General features: G+C 43.4%; 1 protein-coding gene across 7 annotated transcripts in view; it reads left to right on the top strand.

Annotated features, from left to right (window-relative positions):
- Window positions 1-12,784, top strand: part of LOC135304991 (pancreatic alpha-amylase-like) — an 86,070-nt gene extending 73,286 nt beyond the window's left edge. For 6 of the 7 annotated variants that reach the window (XM_064428059.1, XM_064428055.1, XM_064428057.1 and 3 more), the window contains 10 exons: window positions 7,818-8,036; window positions 8,637-8,783; window positions 8,983-9,180; window positions 10,475-10,705; window positions 11,117-11,250; window positions 11,336-11,458; window positions 11,567-11,666; window positions 11,879-12,000; window positions 12,110-12,235; window positions 12,483-12,784. In XM_064428059.1, the coding sequence (XP_064284129.1) occupies window positions 7,866-8,036; window positions 8,637-8,783; window positions 8,983-9,180; window positions 10,475-10,705; window positions 11,117-11,250; window positions 11,336-11,458; window positions 11,567-11,666; window positions 11,879-12,000; window positions 12,110-12,235; window positions 12,483-12,672 (1,542 nt within the window). In that variant the 5' untranslated portion in view covers window positions 7,818-7,865 and the 3' untranslated portion in view covers window positions 12,673-12,784. The remainder of the gene's footprint in view (window positions 1-7,817; window positions 8,037-8,636; window positions 8,784-8,982; window positions 9,181-10,474; window positions 10,706-11,116; window positions 11,251-11,335; window positions 11,459-11,566; window positions 11,667-11,878; window positions 12,001-12,109; window positions 12,236-12,482) is intronic. The other variant, XM_064428062.1, reaches the window with a different exon arrangement.
- Window positions 12,785-18,811: the final 6,027 nt, after the last annotated feature.

Here is an 18,811-nt window from a genome sequence, read left to right as displayed (position 1 = left end):
ATCTATTTGAGATGTCTATGAGATATCTATCTGTTCATTGATATCTATTTTCTATCATTATTCACAAAGACTAACTCCATGATCCCTAAAGCCAATGCAGGAAGAAAAGTGACTAAAAAGTGCTCTGTGTTACAAATCTCTTCTAGAGCAGGGAAAAGCAGCAGCATCTCAGGCACATGTTAAAGAAAAGGAAAGAATACTGCTCTTGTGGAGTTAGCTCAGAAGAAAGCAAGCAGAAACCTCATGTGGTGGGACAGCAGGAGCACTGGGCTGGCACAGGGAACACAGCAGAGCATGTATGCTTGTAATGTTCACAGAGAGGCCACAAAAGAAAACAGATGACTGAAACTTGCACTTGTATGCAGTTTCAGTTACTAGTGCCATCTTTATAGCGGTGTCATTTGACATGTGCTCCATTTTTTTAGCTGCTTTGATGCATTCTTGCTGCACACCAAACTAACTTAAATTGCACCAAATTAATTTAAATTGTGGTACTTATTTGTGCTAAATGTAACAATTACTTGTCAAGTAGATTTTCATATCCTGAAGGTAGATGGTATATTTTAAAAGCTTTACAGAGTGCTGAGGTCACTGTGCTTGTGTCCTCTCAGTGTCAGAGCACTCAAGGCACCAACAGGCTTTAAGGACCTTGACCAGACTCAGCTGGAGCCTCCACTCACACCTGTCCATAGGCCCAGGAGCTGTTTTTAAGCTGAACCTTTGGCTTTCAGTGGCATGGGCAGCTCTTCTGGAGGAGTGCTGGTCTAGTTCAGAGGTGGTCATGCCTGCCCTTGGCAACTGAGCTCCCTGATTTGGGCCTTGACCTTCAGACTTCACCTTGGACTGCTGCAGTGCTGTGCACCTGCCTGGCAATCCTGGAACTGCTCTGGTGTGTGGGGCTGACTGTCCCTCCATGTCAGAGCTGTACCATCACAGTGACCTTGTCCTGTGATGTGGACTCCTAGCTGGATGTGGTGGCTGTGTCTGGAGGCCTCCTGCTCACCTTGCTCAGGTGCTGTGGGGTTGTGCCCTGGCTGCTCTGTTTTGCTCAGCTCCCACCTTGCCTTTCCTGATGGCCAGAGATGCTGCCCACTGAGGCTTACTCTTGTGCACCTTGTCCTTAGTCTTCAGAATATCTTCTCATTGTGCAGTGCTAATTAATATTTACTAGATTTTAATTGTATTTTTCTGGTTTTGATTTTCTATTCTTTTTTCTCTTCAGGTTTCCAGTTGGTTTTGCCCTTCCCTTCCTACCCTTCTTCTCAGGCTCTCACTGAACCTCCTAGCTGTAGATCTCACTCCTCTCTTAAATTCCCCTGTCTCCTTCCTCTAGGAAATCCTTGACAGTTGTCTTCAGTAGAACTACTTCATGCCTATCCTTGAAGAATGAAGATTTATGACTTGATCTGTCCCTAAATCAAGCACTTCCTCAGGCAGCTTCCTCACAAAATACATCAGAAGAATTTTACTGAAAGTGAAAGGGAGAGAAAAATCTCAGGAGTTATAGGAGAAGTAATAATTTATTATAGACTCTTAGAGAAATCCAAGAAAGGTCACTGCACTTAGAGGATTGAGGAGGAGTGGGGGGTTGGGTGTGGAATAAAATGCCAAGCTCTCCCTTAATTAAATTTAAGGTGTACAAATCCCAAGCTCTTCCTCTTTAAAATATTCATGTAAACTTTCTCTTGCTGATATTATTGCTGAATAAGCAGAAAGGAAAATGCTGGTTTGGTTTGGTTTGGTTTGGTTTGGTTTGGTTTGGTTTGGTTTGGTTTATTTCTGGGCTAAAGTTCTGGAATAAGTAATAAGTTAGAAGAATGTTCTGCAGTAAATGCAGTGTTTGACAGATGTGCTTCTTTCAGAGCAGACAAGTTTTCTCCACTAACTAATGCTTATGTAAAATGTAAATAAGGATCTGCTATTTGGTTCTGTCCATCTGGGGGTACAAATCAGAAACATTACTGGGAGATTTCATGAACCCCATGCAGGCTTTGTGGTGCATCTTCTACACTGATGAACTGATTTACAAACAAAGGGGCTAGGTGTGGAAAAAATAAAAATAAAAACCACAAAACCAAGCAAACAATAACAATTTTAAAAAACCCCAAACCAAAAACCAACAATAAAAAATGAGGCAAAAGGAAAAATAACCACAACACCACCAGTAAAAAAATCTCTGCAAACCACAGCCCCCAAGAGCACCTGACTACAGCCACACAGGGGCAGTGGGGCTCTGCCACAGCACAGCTCTTGGAAGCGGCACCAAAGCAGCTCCCTCTTATCCCTGTTGTTACAGTAGCAAGGGGCAGCTCTCTCATGAGGAAAATTATTAATTTCCCACTCCCCCAGCACTCATTTTCACAGCTTTCTGGTCCAAGCATTTTGCTGAATATGAGATTGGGGCTTATTTGGAGTTCTTTTTCCCACTATGTGAAGCAACTGAGATGTCAGGTATTGGTTCACTACAAATTCTTTTTCTATGTCAGGAATCAAACCATGGCAGCCAAAGTTTCTGCATTTCCAAACCTTCCCTTTGTCATTCTGATTGTCAAAAGCTTTTTATGGCCTCCTGACTGCCATGTTCCCAAGGCTGTGTTCAACAGTGCCTTATTTCCATTTGTTCCACCATTTCATCTCACTGCTATATCCCTATAGCAGATGCAAAGGCTACTTTAGTAACTAAAAAGGCAGTATTGCTTCCTCCCAAATTAAGGAACAAAGAGTAGGAAATTCCAGTAACCCCCTAGACAGAGTATGCCATCTGCATATTCTCCTTTGATGAACAGTAAATTTAAATTGCAGCTTTCCTGGTGGCTTTCTGATCTGAACTATATTGAATGCTCAGACTTCAATCCAGGCAGTAATTAACGGGACTAATGGGATTCCAGCTTGCTCCCAAAGGGCTCAGCCCCAGCCGGTGGGAGCTCTGGGCACAGGGAGCACTCTGTGGGTGACACTGGGATATTGTGGAAGTCCACCAAGTGGCCTTGCCTAAGGAAGCCTGGTCTGACAAATATTTATAGGAAAAAAGGATTACTAAGATGATGATCTTTCACTTACAGACCTCTTCCAGATCATTCTGGAAGCAGACAGGTGAAGGCAATGGCATGCTTCACTGCACAGATTTTATTAAAACTGCACTACAAAAATAACTGTCCTAAATGTATAAACAACTTGGTTAGACCAAGAGTTTTTTTATCTAGAAAAAGAATTTTGTCTTGGGAGGATAATACTTAAATATCATAATATAAACATGAAAAATAATTCGTTTTATAAAATCTAGAGAAAAAAGTGGACTTATGAGAGTGTGCACTTGAAAGCCTTTCAAAGCAGTCATGCTTGTATTCAGTAGAACCAGAATAATAACACGCTAGATAAAAACTCTAATTAGGGTACAACAAGCAGGTCCTAGGGGGAAATAAAGCCATTTATAGTTGTGTCTTAAATGAAGCAGAGCTGCAAAGTAAGTTTTATAGACACTCTGCACTGGAAAGAATTTAGCCACTAGTAAATATCCTTATGTTTTTTTCTGTTTGGCTTAAAATAGTGTCCTCTTATTCTTTTATACTTCTCCTTTTAAATAAGACCTGATTTCTATCTCTAGGCTGACTGTGGCACAATATATAAAGTGCAGATGTACACATCAGATATTAATGATTGTTTGAGCTCTTCTACTTAGCAGTAGAAGTGGGAAGTCCACTTCATTCCCATACAAAATTTGTTATCCTTTCCTATGATTTACACAAAGCCTTAGTGATAAGTGAGCTGCTGTAATTCAAGTCAATAAATCTCTAGAAGACTTTTAAAGTTATCAAAGAAAATTCTTTTTGCAGCAGAGAAGCTTCTTCTGCAAGAAGAATGAAATTCTCACCAATGAAATTCTGCCAGAGGAGAAGTAGATGTACTTCCTAGCATTGAAAAATAGAGTTGGAGACACAAAGAAATTTTTTAAAAAATCACTCAGAATAGGAGTCTGTTACAACATAAGACTTCTCAGAGTTTGGGAAATATATAGATTTTTTTAAATGGAAATTATGGTGATGAAGCCTCTTCTTTAAATTTTAGTCCTTACAGTTGTATACCAATAGTTTTAAGACCAGAATAAGTCCAGGTAGATATTCTTACTGCTGATCTTACCAACACTGAAGAAATACTTCATACAGTACCTGGATATCAGTGGGACTATTGGTGAAACAAGGGTCTAAACTGCCTGGTCATGGGGTAGGAGAAGAAAAACAAGTGGCTTTTAACCACTGCTGTGAGTCTCTTGGAAGCAAAGGCTGGTCTCTGGTTAAGTCTGAAGAAAGCCAGGGGATTTTCTGTCGTGCTGCCCCATTAGAATGTGTTACTGCAGGGACACTGCAGCTGTGTGAGCACGTGCTGGACATTCGGGGGCCTGGTGCTGGCATCCCAGTGGCACAGCATTTGCAGCAACTTTTAATGGCAAGTTCTTCTCTTAAGGAGTTTTAAACTACAGGTACTTGTTGCCCATATAAGTATATAATATCTTTTATTGGAAGGCAGTAGTAGGTGTTTTTGAAGGTGACACTAAGGTTATACCTGGAAATAAAATGAGTATTATCCTATGTATTCAGCAGAACTACTGCAACTGGTGTTTTTCTACAAGCCTACCTCAAAGTAAACTAGTGAAAACATGTTCAAAATGAGAGCACAGTTATGGGACAGGAGTTCAGTTTCAGTATAACTGTTAATGAGTTTGCAAAAATAAAGCTTACTTTTCAAATGAATGATAATTAAAATGAATTATCCGTCACCTCAGAGCCTGCTGTGGATAGAACAATGTCCCAGTGAGGTTGGAATTGTAGTGTCATGTAGGCATTTCCCAATCAGACCCCAGTGTGAGTGACAGGTGCCATTTCAGTGAGGGAAAAACAGGCTTTAGTACTCCTTACCTCTCAGAGAGTGTAATTTCCTTGCTTACATATTGAAAATAAGATCCAGATCTCTGGCTGGCAAAAGTGTGCTCATGCATGTCTAAAAGTGGGAAAGGCTGATATTAGGCTAGTTCCAAAGCTCTTTTCAGCTGGAACTGACTGGCACTGACCTAGCTTGCAAGCTGTTCTGAGTTGTATAACCTGTTTTCATTCCTCCTCTGGTTTTGACATATGGGAATCACCTGAATGGAGCTGTGCCTTTAGCACTTCTGTACAGAAGATAGCTGGTTGAGTATTGCTTTGTCTGCTGCAATCAGTATGGCCTTATTGTATTAACATTTCTGATAAGAAGATGGAAGAACTGCTGCAAAAAATGAAATGTGTTTGTAGAAGTTCATAGAAATGGCAAATGGTGAAAAATTAGCTCACATAAAAGAATGCTGTTCTCTTGAAATCACATTGAGAAGATCATCAGTACAATGGTGTCATGTGTGGAAGTCTAATGGACCTCTTGGCTAGGACCCCCAACAATGGGGATCAGACTACTGCTCTTCTAAATATAAAAGTAAGAAATGACTGATGGAAACAGAAAACAGAAATACTGTCTAAGCAAATAAATAAGATCACCTATTTTTCAGCAGTAATTACTAAATGTAAATGTCCTTCATTCCAGATGCTCTTACAGCACAGAAAAATAAATTCCAAAACTGAAACCAAACCCACCACTCTACTCTAACTGTGCAGCACAAAAACCAGAAAGAACTATAAACATAAGCCTGAATTAGATATCTCAAATCTCTTCCCGGTACACTTTCCCCTTTTTGCAAAAGTCTTTACTCAAAGCAGTCCACATCTGCATCTAGGAAGAAGAACATAAGAATAGCTTCAAAAATAATGTGAATTTCCCCGTATTGTCAGAGTTATTGCTAAGATGTCTGATCTACATAGATTTGTATAGGAACTAACCAGCCTATATATGCTTACAGCTACAATGCATGTAAGAAAAACACCAACTTTTCATATATAAAAATGCTGCTGAATTCCATAAAATAACCCAAAATATTAACAGTACAGTATCATTGGCAATTAAGAGTCACAGCATCATCTAGTGGTCAAACACGAAAAGGAGAATTCTTGGTGGATTATTTTTTGTATTTTATTCAGACAGAAAAATTAAGAGCATAAAGGAACTGGCTGCTTATGCTCAGGAAAGCAGTTACCTGACCTAAAGCCTTCTTTAAATATTAACTTCCTCTTCTTGCAAAAAGTCATTTTTCCTGAATCAGCCATCATTTTGCAGCCTCAGGTTGGATGTTTGCCTGTGTAGCTGTGGGGGGCTGGCTTGTCTGGATGCCAGGTGCCCACCCCAGCTCCTCTCTGCCTGCCCTCCTGGCAGGGCAGGGCACAGGAAGTGTCACCAAAGGCTCCTGGGCTGAGACACAGACAGGGAATGCCTGTCCTGGGAAAAACAGCGGCAGCTCCACCTTGGGGCCAGCTGGCACCGGCTCTTCTGCAAGGGGAAACTTCCAGCAGCTTCTCACAGGAGCCACCCCTGTAACCCCCTGGCTATGAAAACGCTGCCACACAAAGCACTGGGGCTGTGCAATGGCGTGAAATGCAGCCTGGAGCCTCGGTACCACGGACACCATCCCAGCAGGAACAGCCAGGATCCTGCCAGCCTCACCAGGGCCCTCCTGCTGCCTCCTTCTCCTTCTTCTAAAGCACTTTCTTACACCACACTGTTGAGATAATATGAAGACAGTTACTGAACTGCCACCATGAAAATCAGATTTTGCCCAGTTGTACCTCACAGCTGCTCTGGTGGTTTTCTTCTTTACCTCAGTAATCAAAACATTTTGGCCTGAGGCCTCCAAGGCTCTTAACAAAAAAACACCTTGCTATGCTTGTGTAGCTCACAAGAAATTAGGCAGGAAAAATATCCTTTGAGACCTGAGTTTGAATAAGGGCTTATTTTACTTCCCATTATCCACCTCTGATTCTAAGAAACTCACTTTGCAACCTGAAGTGGAACTCGTTTTGCCCTTAAACATTTTCTTCCCATGCTTATCTCACTCGTGAGCCCTTTGTTATTTTTTTTTCCCTCTCCACTGCCCAGATGTGGCAGGGGAGGGTGAGCAAGAAACTCGCATGGGTGCCTGGTGTTGGGCCAGTGTAAAACCATGACAGTTGTTCATACCCTGGTGTGAACTCAGTCTAATTCTGAGAGCAAGACACCTCTGAATGCTGGCAAACTCATTCATTCTCTTTGTGCTGTTAGATTTCCTGTCATCTTATAATCAGCTCCTACTGCTTTTACCTTTCAATGGCCCCTTTGAGGGTCTGTGTGTTATGTTTTGGTGCAGAGATTGAGAGACACAGACCATGCTAGGCAAGCAAAGCTGTTTGTTGCATCAGTTTACCAGTATTTATAGGTCCCTAAATTCTGTCCAAAATTTTCCACTCAGACTTCTTTGCTCCTGTTCCCTTAGTAACACAATCTTCTCAGTTATCATTCTTTCACCAGCAATGTTCTTGTTATATTCTTTTGCTAAAGCTGTCAGAGTGACCTGATAGGAGGTCTTCACTTATTCCTTGCCTTATGTTTATCTCTCCCAAGGCCAAGAGGATGGTGGCACTAGCCAGTTCTGCTTCTACAGCTGTCTGATTTTCCACATTTTGGAATACTTTTGATAAAGTATCTTTGTTTATGTGATTAGAAAGAGTACAAGTCTGGATTTGGGTGCACTGCTCATGAACCACTCAGTTTATGATGACATAATCATTGTGAAAAAGTATTTTATCTTCAGCTGTTGAGAAAAACCAAACCAAATAATGATATTGAGCTATCTATCTAAATAATAACTGATAGCATTGATCCATGTGAATTTTGACACCTGCTAGAGGAACTTTGCCATCTTGCAGGCACATAAATAGCCGGTGAAGAGACCACAGCCTTACACTGAAGGCACCATGCGAATCCTTCTCCTCCTCCTGGCAGCTGCAGGGCTTTGTTGGGGGCAGTACAACCCCAACACTGTCCCAAAGAGAACCTCCATTGTGCATCTCTTTGAATGGCGCTGGCAGGATATTGCTGAGGAGTGTGAACGCTACTTAGCTCCTAATGGATTTGGAGGAGTTCAGGTGAGTTATTTCCTGCCAGTAGTAGGAAAACGGCATTGTAATCTTTGATTCATAAGTAATATATGATTCAATAATTTGATTAATAATGTCTGAGTTGGAGACAGTCATCTTCCTGAGGGGGGAGAGTAGGAAGTAGTAGCTGCTTTTAGAATCAACTGTAACTCTGCAGGGCCCTGTAGGAATGATGATGGTGTATGTCTAGCAGATCAGTTACAAAGGGGCATGCTGAAAGGCTTCCCTTGAAAGCTAAGTAGAAGCTAAAGCTCTTTACCTTGTTGTAAAGGAAGTATGGAAGCAGTGAGGATTGGCATTCCTAAGGCTGTTGGTGTTACAGGTGAAAGTAATTCCTGTGGCTTCAGCCCTTCCATGCACATGTCCTGGAAAGCAGGCCAATGCTGGACCCAGGCAACTCACAGGAACAAACCAAAATGCCTTTCTTGCCAGTGTACAAGACAGACATCTCACAGATCTGACCTTCTGCTGTGGGAGAGAGACTGGGCTGGGTACTAACTTTCCTCTGAGGGCAGAGGTCCTGAGCACAGATTTTGCCCTTAAAATGTTGATTTGATTTCTTATCAAAGTACATAATTTCATCTGCAGGTTTCACCTCCCAATGAAAATCTTGTCATTACTAACCCGAACAGACCCTGGTGGGAAAGATACCAGCCCATTAGCTACAAGATCTGCTCTCGATCAGGAAATGAGGAGCAATTCAAAGACATGGTGAAGAGATGCAACAATGTTGGAGTAAGTGCCTTGAAAATCTGTCTGATGTGGCAAGAAGTGCTGTATCAGCTGAGGGAAGGTGCTGCTGTCCTCAAAGGAGGTGTAAACTGAGAAGAAACTGAAAGGGAAAATAATCCACTTAAGAGTGATGTGGTAAATCCCTGGCTATCACTTCTTGTGTGCTACAAGACATACTGACATGCACATATTGCTTTTCCAGGTTCGTATCTATGTGGATGCTGTCGTCAACCATATGTGTGGGGCTGCAGGTGGCTCAGGGACACATTCTACCTGTGGAAGCTATTTTAATGCTGGAAACAGAGATTTTCCAGCTGTCCCATACTCTGGCTGGGATTTCAATGATGGCAAATGTCACACTGGAAGTGGAGAAATTGAAAGCTATAATGATATCTATCAGGTAACTTTCCCTGGAAAAATTTTCAAACCTTTTTTTTCCTTGATATATTCTGTTAACTCTACAGTAAAATCAAACGGTGTAGTGCCTCAGAAAACCTGTGCTTAGTCACATGACAAGTGAATGAAGTGGTGACCATAGGTATGTGTGGCCCAAAATACTCTATGTACTGAGGAATCAAGAACCTAGGTGCAGATGTTTGATCCTGAAGTGAGCCCAGTGTACTCAGCTCAGCCTGTGAGCTCATTTTTGTGGCTTATAAACTCAGCAGATCATTGTAAGCAGCACCCTTGGAAAATTGAGAGCAGTGCAAGGTGGTGCTGTAGTTACACAATTTACTGGGATTTGTAGTTAGAATATGTAGCAGTTCTTTCTGAAGCTGTCCCTTCAGCCACTTTGCAACAATACATTATAATGTTTCTGCACTTGCACAGGTTCATGTAGGGCTTGCCCTTCATGGGTTCGGGTGGCTTCTGCTGTGGTAATCCCTATAACACATATCCCAAATCCTGGATTGCAAGAAGTTAAAGGTATTTCCATTACAATGTCCACTCCCAGTTCCTTTGGACTAGAGCATCATGTTTAATGTGGCAATGAACTCCTCCCCTTACCCCTGGTTTGAACTTCCCCAGACCCTGCAGTCCCTCAGGTGCCAGCCCAGGCCAGCGCTGGGATCAGAATGTCCCAGGGTGAGGGATCAGCAGCACAGGCTGCAGCTGCAGCCACAGCACAAAGCAGCTGCTAATGAGCCCTAGACTCCAATGCTCAGTGAGGCCAGTGAGCCCCATGGCAAGCACAGGAGCCTGCCAGTTATTAGCCAAACAGCAATGACAGCTGTGAATTCCATCCAGCACATTAATCACAGCCATTGTTTATTTGAACCCTTTGAGTCTCATGTTGGGCACCAAAGAAAACTTGTGGTTAAACTCAGCCAGCAGCTAAACACTACTCATCCTAATTTCAGTGAGATGGGGCAGAGAACTGGAAGAGGAAAACTGAGAAAACTCATAGATTAAGATGAAGACAGTTTAACAGGTAAAGAGAAAGCCACACACATAAGCAAAGTAAAACAAGAATTTATTCATCACTTCCCGTTGGAAGGCAGGTGTTCAGGTGTCTCCAGGACCGTAGGACTTTATCATGTGCAACAGTGACTTGTGAAGACAAAAGCCTTTACTTTGGATATCACTCCCTGCCTTCTTCCCAATCCAATACAACCTCATGAACCACCACCCCACCCCTCCTTTGGTGTAATACACAGATATCTTTTTTTTTTTTTTTTTTTTCTGTCGTACAGGTCCGGGACTGCCGCTTGAGCAGCCTTCTGGATCTGGCCCTGGAGAAGGACTATGTGCGCTCCAAGGTTGCAGAATACATGAACCATCTCATTGACATTGGTGTAGCAGGATTCCGAATTGATGCTGCCAAGCACATGTGGCCTGGGGACATAAAAGCATTTCTGGACAAGCTGCATGATCTGAACACTCAATGGTTTTCTGCAGGAACTAGACCTTTCATTTACCAGGAGGTAATCTCCACATTTTCTCCTTTATGATTGCCTTTGTCTTTTGTATTTTGTATGTTTCTCTTTTGTATTTCTTTTGCCTCCTCCTTCAGAGGAACAACAATACATCTTCATCTTCATCCAACTTACCCTAGAAGGAGCTCACAATTTACTTAGAGCAGCCCTGCAGACATAGGTAATTTTGATTCTTAAAGATGCCTCCACAACAGATTGTCAATCAACTTTAGCTATCCTTTCATCAGTCATGTTTTTACATGTGTCCCTCATGTCTTATACTGAATTTGTGTTGCTCTACACAGCAAAATACAAAATTACTTTCTTCTCAATGTAAAGAAAGAATTTGTGTCAAGTTCTGTACATTGCATTGTTGGTCTGTGAAACAACAAGGGATGCAGGTTTTCTTTCCTGTACCAGGTAATTGATTTGGGTGGAGAGCCCATCAAAGGCAGCGAGTACTTTGGAAATGGCCGAGTGACAGAATTCAAATACGGTGCCAAACTGGGAACAGTGCTCCGCAAGTGGGACGGAGAAAAGATGGCCTACTTAAAGTAAGGATGAAGGTGCTGCAACTTATCCAGGATTCACTGGATCCACCAGTTGACAGGGTAGCTTCAAGTCTGTGTTTTTGTTTAGGAACTGGGGAGAAGGCTGGGGCTTTGTGCCTTCCGACAGAGCCCTGGTCTTTGTGGATAATCACGACAATCAGAGAGGACACGGGGCTGGTGGAGCTTCTATTCTAACCTTCTGGGATGCCAGGTGAGGGATTGCTCTTGTGTGGATGATGCTTCTTGCTTTGGTTCGTTTGTCTGTGTATTCTCTGGCAGGTTCCTCCTTCCATGTCTCATTCCTTTTTCCACCAAACAGGCTCTATAAAATGGCTGTTGGCTTCATGCTTGCCCATCCTTATGGGCTCACACGTGTGATGTCAAGTTTTCGCTGGCCAAGATATTTTGAAAATGGAAAGGTGAGCTGATACTGCTGAAGATCCATCCATGGGGATTAAGGGTGAGAGAAGGGCCACAGAAGTAGTCCAGGGCATTTCAGATTTTTCGAGTGATTTCCCTGTCCCAGGCTGGATGTAGCTGGTGAAACTCTGATGCTCCCTCTAGCTTTGTTCGCCAGAGGAGCTCTCTGCATTTTCAGTCGGGAGATCTAAAGCTGTCTTTTTAATGCCAGGACGTCAATGACTGGTACGGACCCCCAAGTAACGCAGATGGCTCCACAAAGGCCGTCACCATCAACGCGGACACGACCTGTGGCAACGACTGGGTTTGTGAACATCGCTGGCGTCAAATCAGGTAGGGCCCTGGGGAGAAACAAGAAGTAAAAGCAGTTGCTTTTTCTTCCTGCTCCATGTGGCTTTAGAGGTGTTGCAGGTGCAGAGGCAGACATTGCTTGTGTTTCCAGGAACATGGTTATCTTCCGTAACGTGGTGGATGGTGAGCCTTTCTCCAACTGGTGGGACAATGGCAGCAATCAAGTGGCTTTTGGCCGTGGTAACAAAGGCTTCATCATCTTCAATAATGATGACTGGTAAGTCAGTGGCAGAAATAGTGCCAGAGAGAACAACAGCATCCTTCCTCAGCAATCCAACATGAGTTATTTGAGTGCATGCTGGGTCCAGAGAGCTAAAAGGGGAATGTGGGAGGGGTAGGATCAGAAAACCCAGGCTTTTCAGTGCCCTTCAAATGGGGGAGTAAGATCATGGTCAGAAATCTTACACGCCATTTGAAATACCTGTTTTAAAAACAATGCATAAATCGTGTTTATTTTCTCATAGGAATATGAATGTCTATGTGCAAACTGGACTGCCTGCTGGCACCTACTGTGATGTTATTTCTGGACAAAAGGAGGACAACAGATGTACTGGAAAGCAGGTGTATGTTTCTGGTGATGGAAAGGCTAATTTCCAGATTAATACCGATGCTGAAGATCCATTCATTGCAATTCATGTTGATGCCAAGTTATAATTCGGGAGAAATAGCCACCTCTGTTTGGTCTCTGTATTACTGTTTCCCCCATATGTCATTCCCTGCTTTTTGAGCATGAGTGGCTCTCTACTGAATAATAAATGGCATTCAAATGAAAGAGTAATGTTCTTCTCTTAATGAATTAGATGTAACTTTATCCCCTCATAACTAGTGGCAATGCAGTGGTAGGTTTTAAGGCAATGCAACACTCCAGTTCCTGTGTAACAAAAACTTTGGAGAGAAAAAAAAAAAGAATCCAAGCCAGCTGAAATGGCTAAGCTAAAGTGCAGTATTTCCAGAGCTGATCCATGCACACACACTTGTGTCCCAGAGCAGCCCCCTTGTGGGCTGTCAGCTATGAGCAGGGCCTATGTACAGAGTTTATCCCTTCCTTATGACAAATCAAGCCTGGGCTCTGGGTCACTGAAGGAAGCTGGGCTGTGCCAATCAGTTATTCCAGCCTGTGGTATCAGTGATACCAGCAGGTTACCAGGTTCACAGTCAGTTTGTGCTTGGACAAATCAAAACCTCAGCTCTTGCATAATTTGCCCCAGTGGTTTGAGGCAAGCGAATGCTCCCTGTGTGGGTGCTGAAGGTGTCTGAGAACAGGCATTGCGTCCACCTTGTGCCACTGGCTGAGGCATGGCAAATTCCTGCCTCTGGTGTGTTAGGTGCCTGTCCTGGATTAGGGCAAATTTGGGAGAAAATCTCCAAAAGCGGCCCCCCCAGAAAGCCAACCCACAAGGCCCCTCTCCACAACTGGTTCAGAAAAATTTGCTCAGAGAGAAGTGGAAAAAAACCTGTTTATTTAAGCAGGTAAAGCAGTCCCCAACACACAAAATGAACAATCCCAGATGACAAAACTCATTAGTCTCTCTGAAGATATGACCAATTCGGAAAGTCTCTCCTGTGGGTGGTTGCTCTGTTATCAGCGCCTCCGGCACTGGGAAAGGCCGCTGCCCAGAGCAGGCCCCGGTGGGCCACAAAATGTGAGCCCTTGGTGTTTCACCAGCTACCAGTCTGGAGCAGGTTCGAACAGTTCCAAGAAAGGAAAACCAGTCCAGTGAACACTTGGATAGCCTCAGCTAGCTAAGCTAACTAAAAAGCAAAGGAGGACCCTGTCCTGCCCCATCCGTGCCCAGACAACACTGTGGAGTTCTGTGTTCCAGCAGACTGTGGAGGAGTGAGAGCAGGCTGATAACAAACTCTGTGCTTCTTCTTCTCCCCACCTTTGCCCTCAGAGCCAGTCTTGTAGGCACAGAATATAATATCCAGCCTAAACAGAACACACAATTGGGGATACAAGCATCATAATGTCACCCTAGTCCACACCATTCTTCTCTAATATCTCAAAGAAATATGCAAACAGAGCACAGCTTTGGCAGCTTTGCCAAATCCCTTGGCAGCTCTGAGAAAATGGTGAGGTAAAAGCAAGTGTGCAGGCCTTGCTCTAAGTCAGAATCTCTGCTAGGCCAAAAGTGCTGAGTGCATCCCATTCTGGAGGGAAAAATGGAAGGAGGCTGCTCCAATTTGAGGTCAAGGTGCAGTCTGAAGTTTCCTTTCTGTGGTGTTGCTGGTGGATATTGGCTTGCAGTGTGCTCAAGGGCTCCGAGTGTCTGTCAGGGCAGTCAGGCTGTGGGAAGGGTCCCTGGCCCAGCACTGGACCTCCCCTCTGTCTCCCTGCATCTCCTGGATCCCTGCACTCGGCCCCTGTGTCAGTGGAGAGGTGCCAGAGATCTGGGGACTGGTGGCAGGGGCTCATGGCCTTTGCGAACCGGTGATTGTCCCACGGGGCGGGCCAGGGAGTCCTCACGCCCCTCTGAAATGGACAGGAGCTGTCTTAAGGCCTGCATTCAGCTCTACCCCTCAGAAACCAGGATTCCATCCTCTGTCATTCAGACACGGCCCAACCCCAAATGGAATAATCAGTTCACACGTCAAATTGCAAACCCACCCCCAAGCCCCACAGCTTTTGTGGCAAATTACTGAAATGACACCCACTGATCTGAGGTGTCCATAAATCAACAGGCTGAATATGGAGAAGGTTGTCTGTGCCTGTGAACACATGTGGATCTTACTGCTGATCTCTAAGTTTTCAAAAGAATGTTAGTATTATAAAATGTTTATCTTTATTTTTATCATTTCCATTGCTACTCTTCTATGTGAAGTGATGAGAGTGAGGTCTTCATTTTTTTATACAAGTGTTCGATGAAAAATTAAAATTATGTTTTGAAATTATCAAATTTAAGGTATTTGCTGGGACAGAACAGGAAGGCACAACTGATCTTCTGAATTGTAAAATTTTAAAATTTTGTGGCACAATGGAATGTTTAATTTTCTGTTAGAAACAGTTCTCATTTTCATTTGCCATACCATGAATTTAGCTGTGTAATTAATCTCTGATTCTATAAATGCATTGTAAATTTACATTTATGTAAATTTTTTCATCTTTTTTTTTTCTATTTCTTTTTTTCTTTTTTTTTCTTTTTTTTTCATTCAAGAGTCACAGCATCATCTAGTGGTCAAACACGAAAAGGAGAATTCTTGGTGGATTATTTTTTGTATTTTATTCAGACAGAAAAATTAAGAGCATAAAGGAACTGGCTGCTTATGCTCAGGAAAGCAGTTACCTGACCTAAAGCCTTCTTTAAATATTAACTTCTTCTTCTTGCAAAAAGTCATTTTTCCTGAATCAGCCATCATTTTGCAGTCTCAGGTTAGATGTTTGCCTGTGTAGCTGTGGGGGGCTGGCTTGTCTGGATGCCAGGTGCCCACCCCAGCTCCTCTCTGCCTGCCCTCCTGGCAGGGCAGGGCACAGGAAGTGTCACCAAAGGCTCCTGGGCTGAGACACAGACAGGGAATGCCTGTCCTGGGAAAAACAGCGGCAGCTCCACCTTGGGGCCAGCTGGCACCGGCTCTTCTGCAAGGGGAAACTTCCAGCAGCTTCTCACAGGAGCCACCCCTGTAACCCCCTGGCTACCAAAACGCTGCCACACAAAGCACTGGGGCTGTGCAATGGCATGGAATGCAGCCTGGAGCCTCGGTACCACGGACACCATCCCAGCAGGAACAGCCAGGATCCTGCCAGCCTCACCAGGGCCCTCCTGCTGCCTCCTTCTCCTTCTTCTAAAGCACTTTCTTACACCACACTGTTGAGATAATATGAAGACAGTTACTGAACTGCCACCATGAAAATCAGATTTTGCCCAGTTGTACCTCACAGCTGCTCTGGTGGTTTTCTTCTTTACCTCAGTAATCAAAACATTTTGGCCTGAGACCTCCAAGGCTCTTAACAAAAAAACACCTTGCTATGCTTGTGTAGCTCACAAGAAATTAGGCAGGAAAAATATCCTTTGGGAACTGAGTTTGAATAACATCTAATACTGCCTAAAACTCCAATATTTTTGATCTACAGAATTGTTATTGAAGCAATGACCTGGTAATACAGGATGCTGGCCTGCAGGCCAGTAAATACTGTATTGCCATTATTAATAAAGAGCCACGGGCTTTCAAAGCCTCAGGACTGAGGGATGTCAGATTTGTTTTCTTGAACTCACATAGGCTTGCCTGGAGCTCTGTCTTAATTTGTTTAGATGTAGCATCAATTTTCCTTATGAGGTGGCTATGCCAAATTTCATTTACTTTAACCTCTGTGCTGAAAACCAGATTTGATCTAAGCTGTAGTAACAAGCAGTCATTCTGTGGAGAAGGAAATATTTATCACTAATGCAGAAATCCAGGCCTAGCATGACAGCATTGGCCCTGGAAGCAATGATGTGTATGGTGACATACATTGTGTCTCCATACACAAGAGCAGCTTAGAAGAAGAAGAAACTGGAGTGCTACACAGCATTTGGAACCCACATTTTGATTCTATTCAGGAAAAGTAAAAGTAAAGTAAAAGCAGAAAAAGAAAAGTAAAGGAGACTCCACTTAGAGAACCAGTCAAACAGCCCTGGCTGCATAATCTACAGTTCTGCAAGTCACTGTTTGTACAGTTGCAGATCAGACTGTCGTTCTTACCAACTCAATACATTTTAACTGGAATCTGAATTTTTGTCTACATGAAGTTACCACACATTTACAAAAATATAGTCACGTTCAAATGGATAAAAATAGGACAAAAAAAACATCACTAGAAAGTTAGTTAAGGCATGGAAAATCTTGTTTATACAAGCTGTGGAACCTTCACCCTTAGGGCCTTTTGACACCAGGCTGGACAAAGTCCTGAATTATGTGGTTGAATTTAAGTATTGACCTTGCTTTGAGTAGGAACTGGACTTGACTTTGACTGGACTTGAGATTGCTGCAAAAGGATCTCCCTCCTGTCCCACCCGAATGAGTCTGTAGTTCTGACTCATGCTGGTACTGCTAAACCACTTGCATTCAATCTCTGCATAAGCAAAGAACTTCTAAGCCATGGATTTCAACACAAAAACATGATGCATTGGTGTTGAGGAGCCCTATTATTCAAAAATCTACAAATTAAACATCTTGGAAAGTAAAAAAGGTAACATATTATTAATATATTTTGACTGTAGACCTGATGGTGAGAGAAAGATAATTTTTTTTTTTTTTTACTTTCTGTGTCTTAGAAAAAACATATGCACATTTTTTAACAGCTTGATTTGCACGTTGCTTTGTTAAACCTCTGTTCTAGAGGTGTTCAGCTTGAGCAGCCTGGTCTAACAGGGTGAAGAGTCTGTAGAAGGGTTTGTCTGTATTTTTGAGGGGGATTTTGTGCTAGGAGGAACAGGTGGGCTGAAGAGCCATGAGATTAGTAATTTCAAGTGAAACAGTTCTTGTCAATTGTTTAGTTAACTAAAGAGTACATAGTTTCCTCAGCCTTCTCTAAGCACCACCGGGAACAGAGATCCTTAGTTCTGAGGGGAAAACATATTTGAAGTTCTATCGTTGTTTTACCATCTGGTGAATGATGTGCACATTAATAATTGGAATGTACTCGAAGGCTACAAGGGAAACAGGAAGGTTTGCTGTGCCTACAAGTTTCACAGATCTGCTGTATAAAAAGTTCTCTGAAGTCATTACCCAGGAGTGAACTACAAGTCAAGCCAATTTAAACAGGATGCAGCAGCACAGCCACCACAGGCTTGCATTTACAATTGTTATCTTCCCATCTGCTACAATTGCACGTTGAGCAGCATGCCCCAGAAAATCTTCTGGACTTTATACAAACCACAAGCCACACACAGAACTGGCTAGGCTGGCCAGTGTTACTTTTAAAGTTTCAACAGCCTCAGAAAAAAAAAAAATCACAAACAAAACAGTACTGCTGGCTTATCAAGAGAGAAAATACACTGCTTTATTTGCACACTGTGTCAATTATTCCACCTGCTTTCTACTTCATAGATATTTCCTAGCTTATACTTATGGCAGCAACAAAAATGCAGTAACAGATCCCATTAGAAATTGCTCCAACATTTCTGCTTTTCTCATTGATCCCCTTAGAAGCTCCTTTTTTACCCAACTCCTTCCTAAACTCATTTGGATGGATTTGGATTGTCATCTGATCGACCTAAAGGGACTGCTGTGCCACGTCTTTGCCCAAAGTGTCAGTGTTCAGTCACCAAAGGCGGACAGCCCACACCCTTGAGGTGCACTGTGCACACAGCGCCATGTCCGTCATGACCGCTCAGGAAAACTGAAGGGGCCTGGAGCACTTTATGGACTGGAGGCCTTGCTTTTTCTATGGAGAGTGTGGGAATACCCCAGCGCAGGGCCAGAGCCTGGGCGGCCCTGTGTGCTCCAGCTGCTCCGAGCCACGGCAAGCGCTGCAGGCCCGGCACCGCGCCTCTGTGCGCCCCACAGCCTGTGGCAACAGTGACACAGGCAGGCACGGCTTTGCCAGCCAGCAAACAGCTAATTCTGCACGGCGAGATTTCATCAGTCAACATCTGAGATTTCACAGCCGGCATCCTCCAGAACAAGACAGCTTTGGAGCGCCTGTGTGGCTGCTGTGGTGGGTGGCAGCAATCTGTCCATGCTTAGTGCTTACACGCTGATTATCCCCTCACATGTTGTAATTATGTGTTTCCCTTGGCCGGACACAGTGCCAGCCACGCCTCAGTACCTCCCTGTTCATGGGAGGGACGCAGAGACAAATCTGCAATTGAAGGCT

This window comes from Passer domesticus, chromosome 7 (genome assembly GCF_036417665.1).
Source record: "Passer domesticus isolate bPasDom1 chromosome 7, bPasDom1.hap1, whole genome shotgun sequence".
NCBI lineage: Eukaryota > Metazoa > Chordata > Aves > Passeriformes > Passeridae > Passer > Passer domesticus.
Note: the sequence above shows the minus strand (reverse complement) of the source record. Positions and strands in the feature narration are given on the sequence as shown.